Consider the following 20410-nt stretch of genomic DNA (forward strand, 5'->3'; position numbering starts at 1 on the left):
AGCAGCAAGTGGAGAGAAGACAAGACAAATGTTCACGTTAGAAAGGACTTGCACAGGGAAACAGAAGCATTTGCTCATCTAACCCTGGCAGTGGAGGTGGGACCAGCAAAGATCACCCAGCCAGAGGAACAGCAACCAGAGCCCTGAGCCCCTGCCCCAGAGCAGCCTCGCATGCAGAGGCCACACTCCTGTGCAGAAGGGAACCCACCTGTGCAGGTGAAAGATGGAGCAGGGCTAGGAGAGCTCCTCCCACCCTGGGAATGAGCTGTCCCAGCTAAGGACCCCTCTGCTGGCCACTGGCATCTTTTACTTTGCTCAGCCCCTGCTTCCCCTCCTGTCCCCTTCCCTTGCCCTGTGTGTGCTCAGGGAACCCTCAGCTCTCTTCCACACACCATGAGAAAGACAAAGGAAAGGGAGACACTTCCAGGGGTTTTCCCTTCTCTCTCCTGAAAACTCACACCCTGCTCCTGTCTCCCAGCTCCAGCAGAAACCAGTCAGAGCAGAGGAGGTCTCTGCTGCCCCACAGCTCAGAGGTGCCTTCCCTGCACGGCCCTCACTGCCCACAGGCACAGGGAGCCTGGCAAGGGGCTGTGAGCAGCACTGCTGGAGTCCTGACACACCCACTGCACACAGGGCCCAAGGCAGTGTCTGTGGGACAAGCAAAGCTTTCCTGGGAGTGCCATGGGGCAGAATCTGCAGCAGCAAATCCCTCCAGCCCCCTGCTAATCCCCCTGTGCTGGGCAGACTCTCCCATCCCAGCATTTGTGTCTCAGGGCTCCTCTCTCCAGGGCCCGAGGAAGGACCTCCCCTCATCTGACCAGGACAGAAATTCTCTTTGGGGAACGCTGGGGACACAGAATCACCTCTGTGGTGTGGGCAGTGAGCAGCTCTTACTTTTTGTAGAGCAGGATGGCGATGACGATGCAGATGATGAAGACCACGGCCAGGACGGGCCCGATGACCCAGATGAGCCCCTCCTCGCCATCAGTGATGGGCTGGGGGTCAGGGTTGTCCAGCTGGATGGGGTCAGAGAAGGGACTGGCAGCATAGGTCTGGAAGACAGGGAACAGAGTGGAACAGCTCAGAGGTGGGATGGGACGGAGGAGTGGGCAAGCACAGGACACCCACAGGAGGAACTGCTGGAGAGGAGGTGAGCTCTGTGCTCAGTAACAGGGAGAACACCCTCTTCAGCCCACAGAAAATGCCCTGTTCCTGAGCATCCACATGAGGGGTATCTTCAACGTCCAGTGCTCCAGAGAGCATCGAAAGATCACACTCACGTGAAGCTGCAGCCTGCCCTGTGCCTGTGGCTCACCCCTTCTCATGGCCAGGAAGGTGCTCTTAGAGATCTAGCTGCTTCTGTTCCTCCACAGCCCTGAGCCCTCACCACTGCCACAAACACACAAACACTTTCCCCAGGCTCTCATGTAACCATCTGGATTTTGACAGTCAGATGGGATTAGAGAGCAAGAGGGAAGAGATTAAAACAAGAACTAATGCTTGGTCTGGTGACTGAAAAAAACCAACCCTGACAAATAAATATAAAATAGTAGAACACTGTGTGTGTCCTGTGCTGCCTCTGCACTGAGTCCAGTTCTTGAGGGGGATCAAACTCTTCAGAGTCCTGACTAAGGATGAATTCTCATCCTACACAGGAACTCAGAAACTGAACAGCACAGACAACTGGCATGGCCTGGTTTTGGAGAGCAGCTGGGGACAGGACAAGAACAGGACTCTGGGCCCTTGAACTCCATCAGCTCCGAGCAGGCTGGGATGCTGCTCCACACTCAGGAGCTGCTGTGGATCCAGGCCACTGGGAGTCAGTCTGCAGCACCTTGTTCTAAAGCAGAAATTACCTCAAGCTGCAGTAATCCGATTGAGAAACCCATTCAGGAGCGTGTCAGCCTAATCCTTTAATATCAAATACACAACTAAATATTTACTGGTGAAAAAAAAAACCCTCTGAAAACCCTTAATTTCCAATAGCTCCCTGCTACAATTCCATAGGGGGATTTAAAAACAACAAAGTATTAGGCTGTTTCCCATTGTGTGTGAGGGAGGAGGCAGGTAAATATTAAAATAGTTGTTTTCATAAAGCCAAGTACAGACCCAATGAAAACAGCTGAATTGGTAGAGAGAACTTGTAGTTTTCCATTAAAAAATGTTCCCCTCTGTGCTTGGAGAGGAACTTAGCAATGCCCAGAGTGTGACATGCTCTTGGAACAGAATGTCTGGGGTCATTGCTCTGAGGAGTTAAATAACAGCCTTTAAAAGAAATTATTGTTCAAAAAGGGGTTTGACCCAGGGCTCTCTGAACTCTTGTGCAGTCCTGAGGAGACAATTCCGTGTTCCTCCCCATTCTGGACTCCAGTCTTGTACAAGTTACAAGTTCTGTCCACAAAGACTGGGACCAGCACAGCTGCTCGTGTCCTTGGTGCTTGGAAGAGATGAATGCAGGCACAAGCACAAGCAGCTCATTGAGCACAAGAGCCACACCAAAAGCTCCACAGTGGAAAGAAAACCCCCCCCAGGATGCCAGGAGGGCAGCAGGGCAGGGCAGGGCAGGGCAGGGCAGGGCAGGGCAGGGCAGGGCAGGGCAGGGATCAGGGAGGGCCGGGGCAGGCAGGCAGCACTCACAGCCTCGGGCTCCTGCAGCACGGCCAGGATGAAGAGCACGTATTTCTGCCCCGGCTCCAGGGCCCTGTTCTCGAAGTTGTCGTAGTGCTTCATGTCCCCCAGGATGAAGTGTGAGGGCAGCGTGCGGAAGCGGGCGGCGATGTAGGGCCTGGGGAAGTCCAGCTGCCGGGAGTGCCGCAGGCTCCGGCGCCGCAGCCGGGCGATGTCCTGCACCAGCTGCAGGAGCAGAGGAACCCCTGAGACCCGGGAAAGGAGCAGCAGGGAGAGCCAAACCAGCCCTCCCAGGCTGGCTGCTCCTTGGCTGCCCTGAATGAGCAGCACAGGCACCCCAAATCCTCCCAGCCCTCCGGTCCCCATCCCATTCCTGCTGTTCTCCCTCCCCGTAAGCTGAGTCCAGTTTCACCCACACTCACCTCCTCCAGGTCCATCTCCTCAGGGCTGCCCAGGGGGTTGAGGAACTGCCCTCCCCGGGATTTCCTCAGAGGCACCACCACAATGTAGAAAGCTCTAAATGTTGGGGATGATAAGAAGAAACAGAAGGAATTAGCCACGGAAGAAGGGAGTGCACACATTGATGTGAGTTTGCCCAAACTGCCCACACTGGCTCAAGCCCCTTATTGTTCATTCGGCACAGCTGTTCCTGCCACAAGCTGGATTCAGTGGCAGCCCCATGTCCCCTTGTGTACTCCCTTCACACTTTGGCTTTCCCTGTTAGTTGTGGAAGCGCCTCCAAAAGGCAACAGTCAGGAAGGCTGGAAATGCAGGGATCACCCTGCTGGTACTGCCCCTTGTGGGGGTCTCCAGCCATCAGGGCTGACCCCCAGAACACGAACTGAGCACCCCACCCCAGCAGTTAAACAGAAACCTACTGGACAGGCACAGAGCTCTTCACGTCGGGGAGAATCACCACCACATTGCCATCAGCATCAGGCTTGTGGGTCACCTCTGGCTTCTTGGACAACATGTCAGCAGCAGTCCAGGCTGCCACGTTCTGCTGCAGCCCCCCCATGCTGTTGCCCTGGTTCATCAGCACGAAGTTGTAGAAGGTGCGGGGCCTCAGGTGCGTGATGAGTTTCTTGGTGGTTCGTCCGTCCACGTCCACGTGCAGCCCGTTGTACTGGATCTGTGGGAGGGGAGGAGGTTCTTCCCTGAGCAAGGCTGGTACTGCTGCAGCTCCTTCCTCCCCATCCCTTCAGTTGGCAGGGAACACAGAGCACCCAGCGCTGCAGAGCTGGGGCAAACACGGGAAAAAACTCCTGCACTCCACTTGCCTTGTATGGGGTAGGAGAGTTGTAATTCTCAGGGAACTCCCAGCTCAGAAGGACAGATGTCTTTGTCACCATCTTCACCTTGAAGTTTTTGGGTAAAACTGCAGAGAAAAAAGTGAGGAGGAAGGGGAGAAAGGAGAAGAAAAGGCAGCAGAGGGAAGGAAGAGCAGGAAAGAGAAGGAAGAGAATGTCAAGTGCTGGAAGAGGGGCCTGCCAGGCTGGGTCTGGCTGCGGCTGCAGAAAGGAAGGGACTGCTCCCTCCTCCACTGTGCTTGAGTCTTGCCAAGGTCCATCTCCCAGTGCTCTCTGTCCCCATGCCTAACCCCAGGAGGGCTTTGCCCCCACACTCTGGGCCTGGGTGGCTGCTGCAGGAACGAGGTGCTGCCTGGCTGAGCATGCTCAGGTGAGGAAAAACCCATCCCAGGTCACGGCTCGAGGGTTTGTTTTTTAAAATTTTGCTCTTTTCTTTTGGCTGTTTGCAAAAGCTGAAGAAAATGCTCTTCCCACCTGTACAGCGACTGGCCCCCCCTTCGGGTGCCAGCGACAGAAGGTGTCCGGACTTAACTTAGAAGAAATTGGTAAAAGGGACTTACCTGGCACAAGGCAGAGAGGAGCGGAGGGACTGAGTGTGACACCAGAGTGCTTTGCATTTACTCACGAGCCCGGCTGAGCCTGGCCTGACCTCTCCAGCTCTCTTGCCTCCCGGCACCAGCCCCGGATACAAGGGGAGAGAGGGAGGAGAAACCGGTAAGTCCTACCTTGGTCCAGCTGGAACGTCCGATACTGGACGGTCGGGCTGTAGGGCCCGGGGCCTTTACTGGTGTGAGCACGGATTTTAACATCATAGGCGGTGTTGGGTTTGAGGCCGTTGAGGGTGTACGAGTTCTCTGGGGAGGGGGGCAGGTCCTTTTCCAGCAGGTTCCCGGGAGAACCGGCCTCCCGGTAGGCCACGGTGTACTTGACGATGGCTCCGTTGCGCTCGGCCAGCACGGGGGGCAGCCAGCCGAACTGCACCGACATGGCCGTGACGTTGCTCGCCTCCAGGATCTGGGGGTAACCCTTGGGGATGTCTTCAGGGGTGGTGAGTTCCTGCACAGCTTCCTCCCCAAAGCCAGCCCGGCTCTTCACGGCCAGCTTGAACACGTACGTGGCGCCCTTGTGGATGCTGGGGGCGATGTATTTATCCTCCAGCGCCGAGAACTCCAGCGTGGCCAGAGGGTCGACGTCCTTGCGGCCGAACTGGAGCCGGTAGCCCAAGACCTGGCCCTCCGCGCCCAGCGGGGGCTCCCACTTCACCAGGAGAGTGTTCTCCTCTGTCTGGTGCACAGACAGGATGGGCTTTCCTGGGACTGGGAGAGAAGAGAGACAGCTTCAGCCAAGGCTGGGGCAGGGCAGAGGAGCTGCAGAGGCTCTTGAGCTGCAGCGACAGGTTCCTCAAGCCAGCAGCAATGTTCCAGCTCGACTCCACGTGACCCAAACTGCTGCCACCCTGTACAGGTGGACGGGCCCTAAACAGTTTGGGAAATGAGCAGCACTGCCAACATGTCAGCTGCGAGGTGCTGACACATTGCTAAATTTATTTTCTTCCCTTTGTCCAGGATGGAAAGATGTGCACAGCTCCTCCCCTGTCCCTGGACCAGTCACCCTCCCACCGCTGGGAAGAACAGACTCAGGAGTCCTGACCCCCAGCCTCCTGTCCCAGTTGCTTCCCAGGGCAGGGAAAAACAAACCTGGAGTCCCCAAAGTCCCAACCTCCCTCCCTCTCTCCATTACACAGCCCAACTCATGCAGAAGGAGACTGGAACAGATTGGCCCAGGCTGGGAAGTCCAGAGCAGCTGAGGGTGAAGCAGTGAAGGATGGAAGGAAGTCTGGGCAGCCCCAGGTCCTGAGCAGCAGGCACAGGGCCAGCTCACACGGCCGGCAGGCAGCTCATCGCCCACTTGGGTACAGAAGGAAGCACAGGCAGAGGAACCAGAGCCCAAACTGTGTGTGAGGCAGAGGACAGGGAGAGGTGCTGCTTGCTCTGTGCTGCTCCTCTCCTCTGGAGGAAGGGAACCCGCAGTGCTGGTGCATTTTTAGTGAGCTCCTCCTTACCTGTCAGTGAGCTCCCCACATTTGGGGGTTCCAGGGAGCTCAGCAGGGCCATGTCTCTGCCTAATGAGCCCTGGCACTGCCTGACTGCTAAGCAAGCCCACAGCCACAGTTAAATGACACGTGCAGGCCCAGGGATTGCCGAAGCCACAGAAAGCAGAGCATTAATTCCAGCAGCTCACGCGTCATTGACACTCAGCTCCACTATTAGAGATCTAATTTCCTTCCCTCCGCCTTGGTATTTCTCCTGGTTGGACAGGAGGAGAGAAAATGGAGTTGGGAGAGATCCCAGCCCACTCCCACAGCACGAGCCTGACCAAGGGGTGAGGGTGGAATGCTGAGGGAGCAGGGCAGGACCTGCTGTGCCAGGGGTCCTGAAAGGGTCACACTGGGGAACCTCTGCCTGCTGCCTCCACTCAGAGGGGATGAGGGGCTGTCTCTGAAACAAATGCTGTATTCCTTCCCAGCTGCCAAAGAATGGCAGGGACGGTGCTGGGAGAGCCAGCCTGCTCCCCTGGGAATGCCTAAGGAACACATTAAAGAGAAAAAGAGTGCCATTACCTTTATGTTTCAGTTTTTATCACAAATGTTACTGTAATCAGCTGAGCTTGAAAGTATTACATCTGCACAACAAATATTGTTTGGAATAGAGGTGAGAAGAAAGTGCAGAGAGGGGGAAGTGTTTTATTTTGTAATTGGTTTGGACAGTAAAGGAGAGAATTAGATGTATTACTGTATTTAAATTCAGCCCCCAGCCCTGAATGATAAAGAAAGAAATCTCTCCTCTCACAAGGTGTATTGACTCAACACTGCAAAGAAGGTAAGAATGTTACAGAGCCATTTGAAAGAATTTTTTTTAATAGCTATTTCAAGTTGGGGGAAATTGAGTTTTGGGTAATAGCTGCTGTGCTGGAGAAAACATCCCTCTGTGACTGATCACCTGCACTGCAAATCCTAATGGGAAGAGATGAAGGAGGGTGACAAGGGAGAGTGACAAGGAGCCAGGCAGAGAGAAAGGCTCCAGGAGAGGAAAACAAAGCATGGAGAGCCTTGGGAAGAAGGAAAGCAGAGAACCAGGGAGTCAGTGAGGAGAAACATGGGCAGAACTGGAGGGGAAGGAGAAGAGGGTGAGTGAAGGAAAAGGCTTTGGCTGCTATGTGCAAGCAGAGCCCAGGTCCCAGAAATGGGAGCCAGGAAAGGTCAATACTGTCAGAGCTTCTCCCTCCGCCAGGCCTGAACACAGGGGATGTACCTCCAGACGTGGTACCAGAAGAGGAGAGTGGGCAGGACAAGCACCACTGCCTGCCTGCTGCTCTGCAGGTCTTTGCACGTCACCACCCTGAGTGCAGCCCCTCCTGTCCCCAGTGCACCTGCGTGGGCCACCTGCAAAGCCACAGTCTCTCCAGTCAGACCAGGAAGAGTCACTTTCCTTCTGATACACTGGAATTTACAGCCCAAGAGATTACAAGTGACAAATTCATCCTCTGTTTTGTGTCTGGGTGTGCCTGGGCTTTCTGAAGCACTGGACAGAAAATTGTGACATTTGGTGAGGGCTGCATGTGAGGAATGAAGGGGTTTCTGCCTTACTAAATCTAATTTTGCCTTTGGGGCAGCCTGGCTCTTGCTGCAAGTCCGTCCTTCAAGAAGGGAGTGGGGTGAACGAAGGTGAGTCTGGAGAAGCTCCTTGGCTTTAGGAAAGGATTGAATCCCACTGGCTGAGGAAAAGGCTCTCACCTGCACCCTTGGTAGTGACCACTTTGGGTTTGCTGCGAGCTCCATCTCCCTTCATGGTGTAGGCGGCCACGGTGATGGAATAGGCAGTCTCTGGCTGGAGCCCAGCAATGATCATTTCCTGTTTGCCACATGCCAAAGGGAAATCGTGTCAATATTCAGGCCCACACCCAGGAGCAGCTCTCCCCCCTTGCAGGAGTCTCAGCCCTTTTCCAGCATGCAGGAATATTGAATCCAAGAGCACGAGACACTCTGGGGCTTCTGTGGGAAGTGGCAGAGGGGGAGAGCCCCATTCCCCTGGCGAGGCACTCACAGCTCTGCAAACACAGCCTGGCTCTGCAGGGCCCTGTGCAAGGCATCCTCCTCCAGATCTGCCTCTCACACATTCCCTGTCTTCACACAAACCACTTCAGCATCCAAATGCTCTCGCTCCCTTCAAAGCTTTCCTCTCCACTGTGCAGCCTCAGAGGAGGCTCAGAGGTTTCAGGGAGATTACATTTTTTTCACCATTACCCCTCTCTTCTCTCCTCAGAGATATTTTTAATGCCTTCATAATATTAAAGGGATTGCTTGAATGCAAAGTGCAAGACGACACATTCCGCTCACGCTAAAGCTCCCTGCTAAATCCCACCCCCTCCTTCCCCATCCTCTATCAGCCTCCCCACACCTGGCTCCCAGGAGCTTTTGTTGGAACACTGGCCTCAAGAACAGCCCTTCCCCAGGAGGGATCCAGCCTTTCAAAGGGCTGTGTTGGAAAAGGAACACCCGTGCTAAATCAAACAGGATGACAGCACATGCAGCAGGGTTTTCCCCAAGGCCCCAGAAAGGAGGGAGATGGGAATGTTGTGCATGTTTTATGGCTTTCCCCTCTCCTCACCCCTTTGTGCTTTCAATATTAAATCTCAGGGCAGCATTTGGGAAGAATTTGTTAGCCCTGAAAAACTATTTCCCCGATGGTGAGCTGGGAGTGGAAGAGCAGAACTTTGGAACAGTGGGATTTTGATCAGTGACTTTGGAGGCCGTCAGCTGCAGGGACAGGTCTGGCTTCTGGAAGTCAAGAAACCTGTTCTGCTCTCACACCTGCCACTGAGTTTTATTCAGATTTTAGGCAAGGGGCTTTGCCTCCCATGAGACTCATTCTCCATCCCTCAAAGGGAGGCCCCTCACTTGTGCAGGGCACAAACACAACCGGTTTTGTCGTGTGCTGTCTTAGGACCCCGTCATTCCAAGGAGAAAATGCTTTCTTCCACTGCTTGGTAGCTGTAGGATTTTGGAAAACATTTATCATTTTAGCAGAAATAGCAAATGCCAAACAGCCAAGCTGATTTTAAGGCACTTCAAAGGTAAAAGCACCAATAATGATTCAGTGCTTTGCATCAATGAGTTTCTAAGAATCTTGGTGCTTTCAGAGTACAAAGCAGTTGCTCATGCCGTGATAGCTCTGGACTCATGGATTCTGTATTCCCAATGCTCCACGGGCTACATTTTCCAGACCTGGAGGTGCTGCAAAGCAGCCCATCTGAGCTCCTGGTCTGGTGGAAGGTGTCCCTGTCCCCGCCTGGGAGTGGAACACGATGGCCTTTAAGGTCCCATCCAATCCAAACTATTTTAGGATTCTCATATGTTCAAAGCAGTCCCAAATTCAATATTCCATCTGCTTCCCCATGGAGGAGCAGCAGACCCATCTTTCCTTCAGAGCCAAAGGGAAAACCCTGTGGGATTGCTGCGTGCTGACAAATGACACGATCACAGAGGGTCAAAGAGCAGTGACAGGGAGGGGACAGTGCATGGGAACACCAAAAACAGGCTCTAAAACAGGCACACTGGAACTGCAAAAAAAAAAAAAAAAAAAAAAAAAAAAAAAAAGGAAAAGGAAAAGATCACACCACAACAGGAAGTGGGAGAAGGGTAGAGGCAGAACCAGCATGGGAGGATTTTTATGTTTTTACTTACGTATTCAGCAGTGTCATCTGTTTCCCACTGGGCAGAGAACAAGAGAGGTTTGGCACATGAGAATACAAGAGGGGAAAGAAGGGAAAGACAGAGACACAGCATGAGGAAGGAGTCCCTGAGCAAGCAGCCACACAAGGTCAGAAGTTACCAGGCAAGCATAAGGGAAGAAGTAGAGTGGGAGAAATTAGTAGATTCCACTGTGGCCGTGGCCTGAATTAAAAGAGTTCCCAGACACAGCGAGGATGGATGGACGGACATTTATCTCAGTGCTGGGACAGCAGTTCATACTCTTCCTCAGCAATATTGTCTGGGAGCACAAAGGAACTGCAGAGAGACAGCCACAGCCCGCCACAGGTCCCCGTGGACCTTCTGCACAGTGACACTGCCCGGGATGCGCCAGGGCAGCCGCAGCCCCCCTCCCCAGGTCCCGGGGCCGGCCAGGCGAGCCCTTACCTGGGCGTCGGCCAGCATGATGTCCTTGATGTGGGGCAGCCCCCTGGCCTCGCCGTTCTCCATGCGCACGTAGTGCACCTGGTAGCCGCGGATCTGGCCGTGCTGGCGGCTCTGCAGCGGCGAGCGCCAGAACACCTGGATGGCCGTCGAGTTCAGCACCTCCACCTCCACCTTCCGCGGCGGAGCGCTGGGCACTGCGGGCACGCAAGGGGCTCCGTCACTGCGGGGCCCTGCCGGAGCCGGGTCCCGCTCCTCGGGGCTCTGCCGGAGCCCGGTTCTGCCCCTCGGGGCCCTGCCGGAGCCGGGTCCTGCTCCTCGGGGCTCTGCCGGAGCCGGGTCCTGCCCCTGCTGGAGCCCGGTCCTGCCCCTCGGGGCTCTGCCGGAGCCCGGTGCTGCCCCTCGGGGCTCTGCCGGAGCCCGCCCTGCCCCTGCCGGAACCCGGTCCTGCCCCTCGGGGCTCTGCCGGAGCCCGGTGCTGCTCCTCGGGGCTCTGCCGGAGCCCGGTCCCGCTGTCAGGGCTCTGCCGGAGCCCGGCACACACCGAGTGAGCCCTGGGGCACCCGAGCAGCGGAATGTCGCAGCTCCTGTCACCGCCTGCCAGGGCAGGGATGTTCCGTGGTCCCCGATCTGCATGGCCTGGGGACAGCGATGGGAACGCGCCCATCTCATGGTCCTGCCAGCCTTCCACGGGCTCCTCTGTTTGCTCAGATGGGAGGAACCATCACAGCTCCAGATCTCATTCTGAGGGCAAAGCCAATTTCCAGCGAGCCAGAAAAGCTCTGATCCTGCCTCTGGGAGGTCAGGGTGGAGAGGAGCAGGACAGGGCTTGGAGTTCCCTCACCTCTCTGGCAGGATGGGGGTGGTGGCTACAACCACTGTAGAATCTCAGGACAGGAAACAAGAGATGTTTGGGTTGGGATTTGGGCTTAATCTTTTGAAATTCTACTACTACTACTACTACTAACCATACAGGGCGTGACAGCTTCATCTACCAGGAAATCACACTTTCTGAGCAGGGTACTCTAGGTTACATCTGGATGTGGGCAGAGGCTCAGAGAAACAGGGCCAACACTGCGGACAAACCTGTTGCTTTTTAAAAATTCTTTTTATTTGGAATAGATGAAGAACACCTGAAAAATTTGGGATTTCCATATGTTATTTACTTGACCTATAGTTTTTGAGGTCCTACCCTCACAGTGAGGGTGCTCCTCTCCCTTCATGCGCCCATTCATGCTTTTCCCTGGTTTTATTTTACTGTAGAAATACCAGGAAAATTCAAGTCTCTGAGTGGGGCCACTGAACTGTTGTTACTCAACATTTTGAAACTTTAACAGATTCCTCCTTTCTACTACTGACAAAAACTCTGACTTAAGGAGGAGGTAGTAACAAGGAATGTAGTAACAAGGAATGTGTGGGAAGAACTCTTTAGTATTTTAAAACGTGTGCTCTCAGGCACAGGGTGGGATTCTTGGGGCTGTCCCATGCAGGACCAGGATATGGACTTGGCTGATCCTTGTGGGTCCCTTCCAACTCAGGATATACAGTGGTTCCAGGAAACCAAGTTCTGGCAGCAAAGGCTTCCTCAGAGCAAAGGTTTCGGTGCCTTGGCTGCTCCTGGCTCAGTGAGAGAATCTTTTCAGGGGGAGTGGTGCAGTCAAGACTCAGAGATATTAAGAAAGGCACCATAATTCGGGAAATGCTCTAAAGCAGGGCAGGAGAACCCCAGAGACCCCAGGGCTCAGAGGGCGCGGGGTAGAGGCACAGAGGATGCTGCACCACTCAGACCTTGGATCCCACTGCAGCTCTGGCCCGGAGCCACTCGAGAGCCCCGGGAAGAGCCCAGGAAAGGGCCTTGGAAAGGGCCTCGCTGCGTCCTCCCAGCACGGGAACAACCCTCTGCAGGGACAGGAGCCCCTGCAGGGACAGGAACCTCTGCAGGGACAGGAGCCCCTGCAGGGACAGGAACCTCTGCAGGGACAGGAGCCCTTCAGAGACAGGAGCCCCTCAGGGACAGGAGCCCCTCAGGGACAGGAACCTCTGCAGGGACAGAAGCCCCTGCAGGGGCAGGAGCCCCTCAGGGACAGGAGCCCCTCAGGGACAGGAGCCCCTGAAGGGACAGGAGCCTCTGCAGGGACAGGAGCCCCTCAGGGACAGGAGCCCCTCAGGGACAGCAGCCCCCCAGGGACAGGAACCTCTGCAGGGACAGGAACCCCTCAGGGACAGGAACCTCTGCAGGGACAGAAGCCCCTGCAGGGGCAGGAGCCCCTCAGGGACAGGAGCCCCTCAGGGACAGGAGCCCCTGAAGGGACAGGAGCCCCTCAGGGACAGGAGCCCCTCAGGGACAGGAGCCCCTCAGGGACAGCAGCCCCTCAGGGACAGCAGCCCCGGAGCAGAAGCTCACTCACCATCCTCATCCGTGCGGACGATGACCGGCGAGCTCTCCGGGCCCGGCCCCACCTCCGTGTGAGCCACCACGGTGACGCGGTACTCGGTCCACTTCTCCAGGGACTCCAGCAGGATCTGACTGGTGGTTGGGGGGATATCATTCACCTCCTTTAGCTCCGTGTCCTCCGAGTCCAGCGCTCGATAGTGGACGCTGTAGCCGGCCAGGACGCCGTTCTGGCTCTCGGCCGGAGGCGGCCGCCAACTTACCAGAATGGCGGTGGAGCGGGTGCTGACACATTTTACATCTTGAGGGGGGGCAGACGGTTCTACGAGGGGGGAAAATTCAGGAGCGGGAAAGGGAAAGAAGGGAGAGGGGAGGGGGGAAAAAAAAAAAAGATGGGAAAGATAAAAGAAAAAAAAAAAGGAAAATGATAACAAAAAAATCTAAAATAAAACGTACAAAAGTTTGGTTTAGGAAGATAAAATTAAAAGAGAAGAGAGCTTTTTGTTGTTGTCTTTTTTTTTTTTTTCTGAAATGAAGAGGTTTAAAAAAAAAAAAAAAGCCAACAGAAATTAAATGGGGCATCAAAACTGAAATGGTGTAAAGCAAAGGACTAAAACAGCACGCGGGCCAGCCAAGAGGGGTCCTGCTGCTTCCACTAAGCTGGCACCAGCTAAGCACCCAGCTGCACCCTATAAAAGCCCTTTCCTTTGGCTCCCTGTTTTACAGCAGCCTGGCAAATCCTGCTCTGGCTGGGACGGCACTTCTTTCCAACCCCAGTCTCTGGGATCTTGAATTTCTTTGAAGGGATCTGTGAAAATTAAGTAAGAAAAGCAAATCTTTTGCCAGGAGGCTTAAATTTAAGAGTCTGTACCTCCAGATGGAAGTGATTAGTTGTCCCCAGACTGGAGGAGGCCAATTCCCACAGTGGGAATGCCCAGGACACTGCCAAGCAGTGGTGTTTAAAGAGGAGGATTTTGAGAAAACACTTGCAGAAGGAGGGAGGCAGTGGGTTTGGTGAGGTATTCAGGTATCCAGGGGATTTTCCAAAGCAGCAGCAGGTCTAATTCCCACTGGACTCTCTGCCTGAACTACACCAGGGAGTTTCTGAAGATCCCAGGAGAAAACCTTGGGAGCTGTGGCCCTACCCAGGCACCTTCTCAGGGTGGCAGCAGACGCCTGTCCAAGGGTGACCAGGAGGTGGGGAAGGTGGAACCCACAGATCTCCCCTAAAGCTCCTCTCATTCCATCCCCTGCTCTGGGCAGGGACAGCTTCCAGCATCCAGGGTGCTGCTCCCTGGCCCTGAGCACTGCCAGGGACTAGATCTCACTTCTGACAGCCACTGATGACAACTGATCAGCCCAGGGAAGCAGAGGGTGATACATTTTCAAGGCGAATCGATAAATCCAATATCACCCAACTGCAATAAAGAGCTTTTAACTCTCTGCAGACAGGGCAGGAAACTGGGCTGAGCTGACAAGCCCCCAAGTATGGCCTGCAACAAGCAGTAGATCAATGCTGGTCACTGCTTCTCATTCCTCTGATGCTTTTTAATCAACAAAAAGCTCTTTTAGTGAGGAATGATTGTTTTCAAACCTCTTACTCCCGTCCTTGAGTCAAACCCAGATGTTTAGGCCCTGTTTGCCTTGAGGACTCTGCTAAATCCAGTCACAGTTAGCCCAGTTGGCACTGGAGCGAGAGCCACACACTTTCCAGGAGCCTCCAGGAGATGGAGGGAAATGGCTTTTCAAAAAGGGCAGAGATAATCCTTCCACTGCTGTCTGAGCACCCTGCCCAGTAGGACATTTCGGGTGTTTTCCTTCTATTTTTATGCACTACTGCTGTCTTTAACCTGGCAGAATGACCCCCTTCTCCCCAGCACTCCCAGTGAGGAGGCAGACAAGCCCTGGCCATGGCCGGCCACGCAAAACAACACAGAAGATGTCAAATGAACCAAACCAAAAATAACAAACTGGAAAATAAAGCACAAATCAAGCCAATCATTTGAAACAAACAAACAAAAAACACCAGAAAGGAAATCATAATAATAAAATAATACTGATATAAAAAGTGACTCCTTCCAGAACATTCCCACTCTGTTTACCTACCTTCCATGCTTCAACTGCTAACTTATAAGACTTTCTTACAAAAGAACAAGAGGAACTGAGCTACGAGGCCAGACCAAGCTCCTGGTGGGTTTCTGCACATGACTGGCTTTTAAAATGCCACTCTGCTCATGATGAGTGCCCCCGAGTCCTCCCCCACCAGCAGAACCCCAGCTATTGCAGAAATGGCAATTTTGGACCCCAATCTGTTCTCTTTTGCTAAACTGTCAGCACGAAGAGCAGGACAGCACATTCCCAGTGACAGATCTCCTTCCCTCTGGCTCTCCATCTGCTGTGATTGCTGCACCACCTCTCCAGGACAGAGGTGCACTGCTCATCCCATGTCCCAGAACCAGCTCACGGGTGGTTTCAAGGAATGGAGGGACAGACTCAGCCCCCTCCCATTGCTGCCATGGTGCCGTTCCCTTCTTTTTTTGTCCTCCTCAGAAGGTGGGCATGTTAAAATCCACCTTTCCTGCTTAGTTCCAGCCAAAGCCACCACAGCTGAGAAACCCACTGCAGAGAGGGTCTGACCTGACCTACCCTTCATCCTGCACCTCATTCTGAAAGCCCCCGGAAGCAGAGCTCAGCTGCAGCTGGCACTGGGGTCACTGTCTGCGCTGCCACGCTCGCTCACTCACCCTCTATGCTCCAGCACAGGGACCTACTGAGAGGCCCTGGGGTGAGGCCTCCTTTTGGGATGGTTTTGCACTTTCTGTGGTCCAAAAGGCGGGGTGGGGGGTGGGTGATGGGGGAGAAGGCCCAGGTGCTGCCCGGGCCCCTCCCCGTCACCCCTGGACTGCAGCAGCGGAGGAGAACAGCCAGGGGTGCTGGCTGGCCACGCTGGACACGCCTCTGGGAGCTCATGGCACTGTTTCCTTCACAATCCAGCCCAACCTGTGTGACCCTGGGGATGCTGGGGACAGCACCAGGAGCTGCAGCAGGAGCCCAGTGCCACCAACCCCAGCGGGGCTGCGAGCTCAGCTCTGCAACCAGCCCTTCCCTGGGCAGGGAGCCGGGCACAGGCAGGAGCCCTCGGCCAGGAGAGCACTGCCTTGGCCTGCTGGCTGTTTTCACCAGCGTTTTGGGACCCTCCCCACCCTCCCAGGGCTCCAGGACATCCAGGAGTGTCTGCAGAGCCACGGGTGCTGAGCCTGCAGCCACAGGGTGGACTGTATTTGTGAATCTGCTTGAGACCAGCCAGTACTCACCTGAACTGCACCTTTTACATGCTTTAGAGTTGACTGTCCAAGCCACAAGAATGACCCTTACTGACCTTGCACAATATCATGTTTTTTAACCCTTTAGGTACCATAGACTTTCGGTATTTCATTCACTTCATGTACTGTGAGGAGGGGGACAGGAGGGAGAGCGGAGCTACGTGGGGGAAATCCTTTCCTGGGCAGGAACAGAGGGTGAGAGAGCCCCACTGTTCCTCTACACCTGCACCTCACAGCACCCACCCTACCACCCCTGCCTGCTGACCACGCTTTGCCCTCTGGAATTTCTGAGTGGGAGAGCTGCCAGGGAGCCTGGGAAGGTCATGTCTAACCAGACAGGGCAAACCAGCTCCTCCCAGCCATGGGAGTCTGTCAGTTGTACAAGCTATGTCTCTGGTACTTGAAGAGTTAAAACCCAGCTACTTCAAGAAGAAAAAGATACTTTACCTTTAGTTTAATGGATTTTACTTTGGTTATGATGCTCAGGAGGAGCTACCCTGGCAGGGAGGTGCAGGGAGGGGCTGCCACATGCGGGTGGGTGCTGGGAGGGGACAGCAGGAGCGCAGGGAGGACCAGGGAGAGGCTCTGTCATTCCAGAGACAAGATGCCATCGTGGTGTGACATCGCCCAGCAGGGACAGGGACAGCAGGGAGCTGGCTGGTCGGGTGCAGGGCATGCAGGCAGGCAAGCAGAGAGCAGAAGAGAGAAGAAAGAAGAGGCATGGAGCAGGCCAAGGAGGAGCTGAACGGAAAAGGAGCTAAGGAGGGAAGACACAAAAGCCTGTCCCGAGCCAGAAGGTCTGTGAGCCGCAGGATGTCACCCGGACCAGGGAGAATTGACTCGTTCCTCCAACAGCCAGCCAGGAAAAAATGTTTCACCGTGTTACAGGACACTGACAGCTCCCAGCTGATGTTCTTAAAAGCATTAAATTAATGAGATTCTCCCTATGAGAGCTGAGCTACAGAGAGAGAAACTCATCTGTGTTCTGGGCAGATGCCAAGTTACAAAAAGCCCCAAAGCTTTCCCTGTTCCCAGATTCCCTTTTCCTCACCCTTTAAGGACAAATTTTCACTAAGCCCTACTGCCACCAGCTCCCACATCCCTCTTCCAGCTTGTTTTAGTGAACCAGAGAGCACAAATCCCAGACCATCCTCGCCTTCCATCCCCACGAGGTCTCAAGGAGAGAAACCCCTTGGAAAACAGAAGCAGAGTGTAAGTTTAACACTTATTTTTCAGGTCCTTTCAGTTCATTTCCCCCACCCCACAGAGATGCTCCCTCTGACAGTACCACACTGGGATCAGAACCAGCAGCAGAGTCAGGAAAGGATTTTCCTATGAAACGTAGAGAGAGTATGGAGAAAAAAGAAAAGAAGGAAAAAAGGGGAAAAACATTTGAAGGAAAGAAAAACCAAAAAATCTTTGAATGGAGTGGAGGCCTGAGAAAGCCCCAGTAAGGATTTCTGTCTATGCAGAAACAGACTCCCCTTTCTTCCCACTCCTCAGGGGACAGAAAGAGAAGGAGACAGAGAAAGGGAGAGACAGCAGGATGTGACAATTAAAAAGCCCAGCTGAGAGCCTGCTGCTCCCCCTTGTTAGGGACTCTGAGGGATGGGAGCAGGGCTGTCCCTCCTCACACTGGTGACCAGAGCCACTTCTGAGTTAGTTCTGCTCCCGGCTACTCCAAACTGCAGCGGAGTGATTTAGTAGAGATGAGAGGAGACAGAAAACACAAAGAACAGCTGCCACAGCCACTCATGCAGTGAAAAAACACCTCATTTAAAAGCAAAGATCTGTGAAAAGCCCAGGTTGAAATATTGCCATCCAGGGTTATTGTCCCCAGGGCAACAGCGAAGGGAGACAATCCATTAAACTAAAACCAGCACGTTTTGGTTGCATAGGCTCCATCCTGGTATCATCAATATCCCCCTCCCAGCCTCCACAGGGCTCCTCTCTTCTGCTCTGCCGGAGCCCAAATGGGACCATTCCAGAGCTCCAGGCCTTCCTCCCCTTGGCTGTGGAGCTGCTCATGGAAAAGAGCACGGGGACTGCTTCCCCAAAGGCTGGGGAAGGTTGGGCCTGTGAACTGTCACCTTCCCTTCTCCTCTCCCTCTCGCTTCCCCACCGTCTCCCCGCTCCACTGCTTGTGCCCCTTCCTGCCAGCTGCTGGTCTGTGTGGGATGGGCTGTGGCTGCCACCCCTGAGCATGCTCAGCACATGGCCAGCGTGGCCACCAAGGAGCCCTCACGGCCAGCGTGGCCACCAAGGAGCCCTCACGGCTCCCACCCCAGGGGACGGCACTGCCCAAAGCCCAGCTCTGCTCCTGGCTCACATCTCAGCTACCTGCACCGGGGAAGGCAGAGGGGAGCAGGTCCCAAAGGTGTCCCCCCTCCCCGGGGTGAAACGCCCACCCCCAGCTCCGTACCCCTGTGCCCACCATCTCCGGCTCCCTGCCTGGGGTCCCTCAGAGAAGGGTGGGAAAGGAGAGACACCTACTAGACTGCAAGGTGCGCTCTCGGACCTCCGGGGTGAAGGCCCCCAGCCCCAGGGCCGAGCGGGCGGCCAGCCGGAAGACATACTCAGTGTTGGGCTTCAGGCCTTCCACCGTGAACGAGGTCGTGGGCTCGAAGTTCTTCAGCACCTGGCATGGGCGAGGGGGGAAGAGAAAAATAAACCCAAACAACAGGCAGCAGAGGTGAGGCCTGCCCAGAGACACCTGCCCTGCTCCCCTCGCTCTGACAGCGCAGGGCACGGCGGGGCTGGGGAGCTCCTCAGCCCCAACCCTGCTCCACCTGGGGCTCACCTCCTTGCTGTGGTCTCCTTCCTTGTAGAGGAGCTCGTACTTCACTATGATCTCCTGGCGTGGGGGGCTCCACGACAGCACAATGCTGGTCTCGGTCTTGGCTTCTGCTCGGAAGTTCATCGGCTGCCCGGGAACTGGCACAGAGAGGGAGCCGACGGGGCAGAGGAGGCAACACGAGAGACAGGAGAAACCACATTAACTTGGCTAATTAGGAGGCTCTTGCCCTGTTTTCTTCCAAGCCTGTGTGGGAAGAGCACGTCAGCAGCAAAATGCCACACTGCAGCGTGGGCAGGTCCTGCCTCTAAAGCTGTGGAGTTGCATCCCACTGCAGGACTCCAGCGTGTCTAGAGCTGCTGGAGATGGAAGAATCCCAGTGGATCATATGCCTCTTTCTCAGCAGTGCAGAATACAACCCTTCCCATCAGTCCCAGTATTACAAGATTCTGGAAGTAGGAAGCCCATGAGCAGCCCATTGAGGACACAGGGTTTCCTCCCATACCCCACACCAAAAATGTGCTGGGTGACAGCCCATGAAAAAACACCTCATGTTGGCATCTCAACACATAAGGCTCATTCCCCACTCATCTCTGACAAAGTCGCTCCTGGTACTTTAGGGGAGAGTTAAAGTGTCACCACTGCCTGGGCAGTTTCACATCTGTTAAAGACATTTAGAATCATGGAATGGTTTGGGTTGGGAGAGACCATAAAGCTCATCCAGTTCCATGGGCAGGGACACCTTCCACTATCCCAGGTTGCTCCAAGCCCCAATGTCCAACCTGCCCTTGGACACTTCCAGGGATCCAGGGGCAGTCACAGCCGTGGCTGTGCCAGGGCCTCCCCACCCTCCGAGTAAATAATTCCTTCCCAACATCGCACCTAAATCTGCAGATCTAACCAGCAGCTCCTTCCCACAGCCCAGCGCAGGGGATCACACGGGTGCTCACCTCCTTGCTGTGTCTTAACCTGGATGGGGTCGGACAGGGGCCCGTCCCCCACGGAGGTGAAGGCCAGCACTCGCACGGTGTAGGTCTCGTCCTCCAGGAGGCTGCCCACGGTGGTCAGCAGGCTGTCGTCCACGTTGTGCTTCTGCCAGTTGCTGACGGGCTGGTCGGGCTCCATGGTGTAATAGACGCGGTAGCCGCGGATCTGCCCGTTGGGCTCCACGGGTTCCTCCCACTGGATGATCATGGTGGTGCTGCTCAGCATGCGGCCCTGCACGTTGCGGGGGGCGCTGGCGGGGGCCTGCTCCCCGGTGCGGGTCACCACCGACTCGCTGGGGGGGCCCTGCCCGATGCTGTTGACAGCAGAGACCCAGATCTCGTACTCGGAGTTTGGGCTGAGCCCGCCGATGCTGTAGCGCGTGGTGGTGATGTCCTCCTTGATCTGGTACGGCCCGTCCTGGCTCTTGGACTTGTACTCAATGACATAGTAGGACACGGGGTCTGGATTTCCAGAGTCCCAGGTGATGGTGATACTCGTTGCTGTTGTCTCTGTCACCACTGGCGTCCCAGGAGCCTTGGGGAGCGCTGAGAATCAGGAAGAACAGGCATTTAAAAAAACCACAGATGCTGAAACAGTGCCTAATTGGTCTGGTTAGGGCTGCAGGAGCTGGAGGCACAGCACCAATCCCAGCAGCTGAGGAAAGTGCTGCTGGAATATGATGAACCTAGTTATCCACTCTATTATCCTCCTTAAACTGCTCCATCAAAGGCAAAGTGTTCAGCTAAACATCTGGAATCATTAGCACAGGCTCCAGCTGCACAT

At 54.9% G+C, this 20410-nt stretch overlaps 1 protein-coding gene across 8 annotated transcripts in view; it reads right to left on the bottom strand.

The window, feature by feature from the left end:
- Window positions 1–20410, bottom strand: part of PTPRS (protein tyrosine phosphatase receptor type S) — a 142044-nt gene that overhangs the window by 22247 nt on the left and 99387 nt on the right. For 6 of the 8 annotated variants that reach the window (XM_063403601.1, XM_063403599.1, XM_063403600.1 and 3 more), the window contains 12 exons: window positions 19591–20172; window positions 18647–18780; window positions 18340–18484; window positions 12540–12845; window positions 10135–10328; window positions 7732–7849; window positions 4664–5254; window positions 3909–4006; window positions 3507–3760; window positions 3051–3144; window positions 2638–2853; window positions 895–1052 (listed from right to left, as the gene is read on the bottom strand). In XM_063403601.1, the coding sequence (XP_063259671.1) occupies window positions 895–1052; window positions 2638–2853; window positions 3051–3144; window positions 3507–3760; window positions 3909–4006; window positions 4664–5254; window positions 7732–7849; window positions 10135–10328; window positions 12540–12845; window positions 18340–18484; window positions 18647–18780; window positions 19591–20172 (2890 nt within the window). The remainder of the gene's footprint in view (window positions 1–894; window positions 1053–2637; window positions 2854–3050; window positions 3145–3506; window positions 3761–3908; window positions 4007–4663; window positions 5255–7731; window positions 7850–10134; window positions 10329–12539; window positions 12846–18339; window positions 18485–18646; window positions 18781–19590; window positions 20173–20410) is intronic. The other 2 variants (XM_063403602.1, XM_063403603.1) reach the window with 1 other exon arrangement.

Source organism: Prinia subflava, chromosome 8 (genome assembly GCF_021018805.1).
Source record: "Prinia subflava isolate CZ2003 ecotype Zambia chromosome 8, Cam_Psub_1.2, whole genome shotgun sequence".
Lineage (NCBI taxonomy): Eukaryota > Metazoa > Chordata > Aves > Passeriformes > Cisticolidae > Prinia > Prinia subflava.